Genomic DNA, 6,547 nt, shown 5'->3' with positions numbered 1-6,547 from the left:
TCACTTGGGTGGGATATTCTGGTGGAAAGCGTCTTCTGAGGGATTCCGGGCAGAGCAGCTGGACGAGGTGAAGAAACGAACATCTGATGCACTCAGCTCCTATGTTGGGGGCAGCTACAGTGGGTTTGGTTTGAGCATTTCAGCTGGTGTTACTGTGTCAAAATCAGGTTCTGAAGCCTCATTTCAGGGCACAGATAGAAAACAAACGCAAACAGAGATTCAGCTGTTTGTGACCAAGACAGGGGGCCCACCTGGTGTGGATTCCCTCACAGCATGGAAATCTGGACTATTGGCCAGTAACAAAACCTGGTCTGTTATTGACAGAGGCTCTCGGCTGATTCCAGTGTGGGACATAATCCTGTCCAATCACAGACAAGATTTTAAAGATGTTTATCAAATGAGCAGCAGCCTCACAAGGGCCTATGAAGCCCTAACAAACCTAAGTGCAAGTACATTGGTTGGGGAGGAATTAGTCAGTGCAGTGGATGAGGCCAGATCGTTCTTAGAGGAAATGAAGACCTGGGAAGTTACTGGGGATGAAGAACAGCTGGTGACTCTGCTCAATTTCAAACAGAAGCTAATTGAAAAAACAAAACACAACAGGACCTGGATCGACATCTGCCTGTCGGATAAGGTGCTTCAGGATTTCCTGGAAAACACAGTTTTACTATGCAAAGATTTACCTGCACATAACACCATGTCCACCAAATCTCTGCTGCGCTGCCTTCTGGACCCTCATGTCTATTCAGTTAAGAATTTCCCCAAATCTTCCTCCATCCTGCAGTGGATCTTTCATGCTGAAGAAAAGCAGCAAAAATCTGTCCGTGTTTCGGAATTTGCTGATTTCATTCAAGTCCTACAGGAAATGAAGAATTACATACAGGCTGTTACCTATGGGCCTAACTCCTCCCCAGCAGCAGTGGAGGCAGCAAAAGTAAAGGCCAGCTTGGATGTGAGCTTAGCTTTCTGTTCCTTGCTGAAGGCTCTACGGGACGGAGAGCAAATAGACATAGAACTGTTATTGCTCTCCATTGCAGCCAGCACAGGATACCGAGTGGAAAGTCACACTTTTCAGTATCTCCTCGGGTGCCCAGAAATTAACTTCATGTTAAAGGAAATGCAAAGGGCACATGAGGGATATTTGACGCTTAGGGATCAGGATGTTTCCAGAGCTCAGGCTTTCCTGTTACTGACAGGTCTGACAGTGACAACTGAATTCAAAGACGTGTCTCCAGAGGAGAAGAACAAACGTTTGACTTTCATGAAGCGTCACCTGGGAAACTTGTTGTCAGGTGAAGTAGCTAACGTCTTTATGAAGCCTGATGACTGGAATGCCCTGGAAAGAGACCTGAATACCCTTGTAAAAGGAGAATATGAAACTTCCAGTAGCAATCTGCAGAAACAGGATATAATAAAAGAACTAAGGGATGTCTGTCAAAGGGCTAAGCAGACACCCCTACCAAAGCCACAGCCCGAAGTGCTACCAAAGGATGTTAAAATGTCTGAAGGATTCAAAACTCAAGACTTTCTCAATTTGATCAGACGACTTGGACTTGAAAACTACTATCCAAGGAAAATGGGGATGGCAGATTTCCATGTGATTGACAAGACTTCTTTACATGACAGCCAGCTCAACACCGAGAGTGAGCTGCCATTTTATTTTTTGCAAAAGCTGTTGATGCTGGACTATCGGGTACGGTATCTGGTTTGCAAAGATGACTGTAAAACGAAACAAGGAACAACAAGTGCATTGAACACGTCAAGCAAGATGAACGAATACTCAGATGCAACCTCAGATATCTACGAGGACTTTTTAAATGATGATGAGGGAACTAATGAGTCTGGTACACCAAGGCAGACACACGTGCACCCAATGGACATCCAGATGGCAATTTTTCATTGTGCAGATGATTTCATGAGACAGTATCTTTCAACAAAGCTCGCTTTCTGCCAGTTTGCGCTCCCACTTCTGGTGCCAAATCCTCGTACTTCACAAATAGAATTCCCTCTTTGGTCCCTTAGCCAAGTTAAAAAGAGTTGGCATCATGGTGAGAAATCAGGAGTGGAGACTAGCATTAAAAATTATAAAAACAAACTGATTTATCAAGCAGATACACCAGTGGTGTCCTTCACACGGATTGGTCATTCACCTCATTCTTCTAAGTCTAAGATCCTGAATGCTCTGCTGAGTAAGCACAAGCATGACATTTTTTTCCATCGTGATTGTAGAGGCAGCAGCAAAGATTGTCTCCTGATGAACGGGGTTGTGGAAATCTCCTGGTACTGTCCAGGTGGAAAGGATGATGACAGATTTGACAATTGCATCGCCTTCACTAATCTTCACGGGGATGCACGAGAACACGAGCAACAGGTCAGATTTTTACAGGAGATCGCTTCTATAAATGTAGTTCTCTTTACAACTTCTGATGAGAACAAAATAGGCAAGCAAATTGTAAGTGATCTCCTGAAATCTCCAAAGCCTTTTGTATGTCTTTTGACTGAAAAAGAAAACGTTGTAGCAGGTAAATCCAATCTAAACATAAAAATAGGCATGAAGGACAGAAATGAAGCAGAATTAATAGATGAACTGGCAACAACAATTAAAGATTTACTGGCTGGTTCGAACCCCACTTGTAGTCTTGAAACCTGTGTAGAAATTGCTTGTCAGCATCGTTTTCTCATTGATGAAGACAAAGAAGAGTGTAAACAAGCCAAGTCAATGGCACAGACAGTGATGGTTCTCTTCAAGGAGACTAACGTATCGGGCATGAAGGAAGAGCTATTGCCTCTTCAAGGAGAATTATGGCACAAGTGGTGTAAGAAAGATAAGGAACTTACCCGCTTACAAGATAAAATGAAGAGAAGCATTGAACAGCACCGGAGCCAAATTGAATCAGAAAAACGTGCTATACGACATGATCAGATAAGGAGAGCATCCTCCCACAATGATTTAATGAGGTCGGTGCTGGAAATTCTCCAGTCCCATTCAGAGATCACCAAAAAATATTTCTTGCAGTGGCTGAAAGTATTTATGGATGACCTGAGCTCTGACCGCCTTGCAGAACTTCGCCAAAAATACCATGTCTTATGGTCACAAATGCTGGAAGAAACAGACCCAGGAGAAAATGGTGACTCAGAAAATGTATTGAAAAGTAACTTGGAAACAGTCTCAGCTGAGATAACTGCTTCTACGATTGGCCTTGAACACATTTTCAGAGAGGTTGCTCAGATTTATGAAGCTCTTGGTACTTTGCCCCAAGAAAATCAACATTTTCTTGAACTTCCACAAATTGCAGCTGACCTGATGGCTTCAGGGTATCCCGTTGAGCTGATGGACGGTGATGCTTCATACGTGCCACTGAAATGGGTGAGAGCAGTTTTTGACATGTTGACGGAGAAGTTAGGAGACAGAAAGGTGTTTGTTCTTTCTGTTCTTGGCATCCAAAGCACTGGGAAGTCAACATTGCTAAATGCCATGTTTGGTCTTCAGTTTAGTGTCAGTGCAGGGAGATGCACCAGGGGAGCGTTCATGCAACTGATTAAAGTGGATGAGAATCTCCAACAAAGTCTGAACATTGATTATATACTAGTCGTTGATACTGAAGGGCTTCGGGCCATGGAACTAACCAGTAAATCAACACTCAATCATGATAACGAGTTAGCCACCTTTGTCATTGGTCTTGGCAACATGACTCTGATCAATATTTTTGGAGAGAATCCTTCAGAAATGCAAGATATCCTGCAGATCGCTGTCCAGGCCTTTCTGAGGATGAAGCAAGTAAAGCTCTCCCCAAGCTGTTTGTTTGTGCACCAAAATGTTGGAGAAATAACTGCAAAAGAACAGAATATGGAAGGACAAAGACGCCTCCAACAAAAGTTAGATGAAATGACAGTTACTGCAGCCCAGCAAGAGTTCTGTGATGTAAACCGCTTTAGTGACGTTATCCGATTTGACGTGAACACCCACATTCATTACTTTGCTCACCTTTGGGAAGGAGACCCACCAATGGCACCTCCGAATCCCAGCTACAGCCAAAATGTGCAGGAACTAAAGAGCAAGATTCTCATGGCTGCCAAAAAGGAATGCAAGGGCAGTGTTTTGAGACTGTCAGAGTTAAAAGTCCGAATCGGTGATTTGTGGAAGGCTTTGTTAAATGAGAACTTTGTTTTCAGCTTCAAGAATACACTGGAGATTGCAGCATACAACAGGTTAGAAAAAATGTTTAACCAGTGGACCTGGCAGTTGAGAAGTAACATACTAGAACTGCAGACAAAACTGAACAATCGAATTAAGAAGAGAGAAATTCAGCATGTCACCAGGAGAAGCCTTGAAGAAGAAGTTAAAGAAAAATATCATGCCATCATGAATGACACAGAAAGATTCTTCACAGAGGATCAAGACTGTGAAATACTAATTCAGTGGAAAGTAAGTACTGAAAATAAACTGAATGATCTGAAAGAGTCGCTGATTGATGAAACTAAGAGGAAATCTGAAGAACTTATCAAACTGAAGAAGAACCAAAGCAAACTTGTTGAAAAGAAGTCAGAATATGAAAATGAGCTATTCAAAAGAAGCAAAGAGTTGGCTCTGAGATTAAAAGGCAAGGAACTAAGTGGAGCAGCATTGAAAGAAAACTTTGACTGCCTTTGGAAACGATGGGTCTATGAAGTATCTTCAGATGCCCCTTCTGCTGAGGAACCTGACATTAGCATGGATGTAGAAAACATTCTTCTGCAGCATTTTAAACAGGAACCCAATATAGCAGAGAAAATTAAAAGTTCCTCCCGCAGAAATACATTTTCTGTCGATATTTCCAAGCATATTGTCATAAAGAAAACACTAGGCATCTTCAATAAGACTTTGGATAACTGTGATATAAAGAACATAGAGCAGGTTACAGTTCGCATCATACAGCTTGTTAACATGAAAATTGATATGAAGGAGCAGCAGAGAATGGATTATAATCAAAGTTACATTCACGAAATATTGAATGAAATAAGAAGAGAGGTGGACTCTGCAGCCAAAAACTCAAAATACACATTTAATAATGAGTACAAAATAGAGTTATCCCTGTATCTGTGCAAAATGGCAGCAGAGCGGTTTGAAGACCTGCACAGAGCATTTAAGAATGCAAACGATCCAACCGTCTACCTCGAAAATAAAAGAGACGATTTTTTAAAATGTTTTCAAATTTCCTGCCAAGGAGCAACCTCCATCACAACGTTTGCTGATTTCTTATGCAACAAGCTTTCTGCAGCTCTCTGCCAGGCAGTCTATGACAAGACTGCCATTGACATAGCCAATGAGATGAGGTCTAACTATTCAGCCTTCAATGGCAATAGATCCAAACTGGAAACCAGTATTCTGATATCCCTGGCAGAGGAGGAAAACTTTGAGAAGTACAGACAATACATTCATTTCCCGCGGGACTTCTTAGAGAGTTTTATCAAGAAATGCGTTGATGATTATTGTTTAGACAAGAAAAATCCAAGACTGAAGAATTTCTTAATTATTTCCCTTGATTCTTTCCAGACTCTTGTTCTTTCAGCTATTCGTGACTCGACTAGAGTTGTCAAAGATAAATATGGCAACGTATCCTTGTGGCTGGATGAATTTTGCAACAGACTTGGAGATGACTTAGACCTTCCCAGAAGTGATCTGAAAAGCATTGAACATCAGGAAATAAAGGACATAGAGTTTCTGAAAGAGGCAATGAGTAAAGCTTTGCCCCTGGTCCTAGAAAACCTGAAACAGGAATTTTCTGGGATTGATATGGAGCCATTTAAACTGAAACCTCATAAAATACTAGTTGAACAGCTCTGCGGGTGCTGGGAGCAATGTCCCTTTTGCAAGGCTCAGTGCACAAACACAATACCTGGTCATGATGGAGACCACAGTGTTCCTTTCCATCGTCCTCAGGCCCTGAATGGTACCCAGTGGTATGGAACAGACCAGTTTGTCATTGAGATCTGCTCTAGTCTTGTAGCAAGTGACTACTTCATGGTGCTTTGTGAAAAGAATCAAATTCCGTATAAAAATTATAGACAAGTGGGACCTGCTTACGCCAACTGGAGCATCACAGCAGACAACTCAGCGCAGTCTTACTGGAAATGGTTTGTGTCCCATTTCAGGTCAATATTGGAAGAAGATTATTGTGCAAAATTTGAGGGCAAAGGAGCAATCCCTCCAGAGTGGGACGAGTTTACAAAGGAGGCTGTAATCTCTGAGCTGAAACAGCTGTAACGTTAGTATAGCATCCCCTGTATAAAATGGGGACATTAATGTACCAGACTTTGCTATTGTAGCCATTTATTAGTGTGTTATTTAGTCTTATGGATAATTTATATGCGATTTTTTCCTATAATTAATGTATGCTAGTAGATTTAAATGGTAGGATTATAGGCGTATAAGATGAACCAGTATTTAGGAGTGTTGTGTGTGTGTATATTAGACATATGGGTAAAGCCTGGCTGGTATGGAAGGCCTACGGGCTGAGGCCTGGAAGTTTTTAGCTTCGCCAGATGAGGCCATAGGCTTAGGAATGCT

General features: G+C 41.9%; 1 protein-coding gene across 1 annotated transcript; it reads left to right on the top strand.

Moving 5' to 3' along the window:
- Positions 1-7: 7 nt before the first annotated feature.
- LOC112110923 (interferon-induced very large GTPase 1-like) lies at positions 8-6,244 on the top strand (the record flags this gene model as incomplete). Its single annotated transcript, XM_026662410.1, has 1 exon — positions 8-6,244. A coding segment is annotated over one exon (6,237 nt), but the record flags the coding sequence as incomplete, so codon positions are not given.
- Between the last annotated feature and the right edge of the window lie 303 nt (positions 6,245-6,547).

This window comes from Terrapene carolina, unplaced genomic scaffold, assembly GCF_002925995.2.
Source record: "Terrapene carolina triunguis isolate 2854851 unplaced genomic scaffold, T_m_triunguis-2.0 Scaffold27099, whole genome shotgun sequence".
In the NCBI taxonomy this organism is placed as follows: Eukaryota; Metazoa; Chordata; order Testudines; family Emydidae; genus Terrapene; species Terrapene triunguis.
This window is presented reverse-complemented; position numbering and strand designations above follow the sequence as displayed.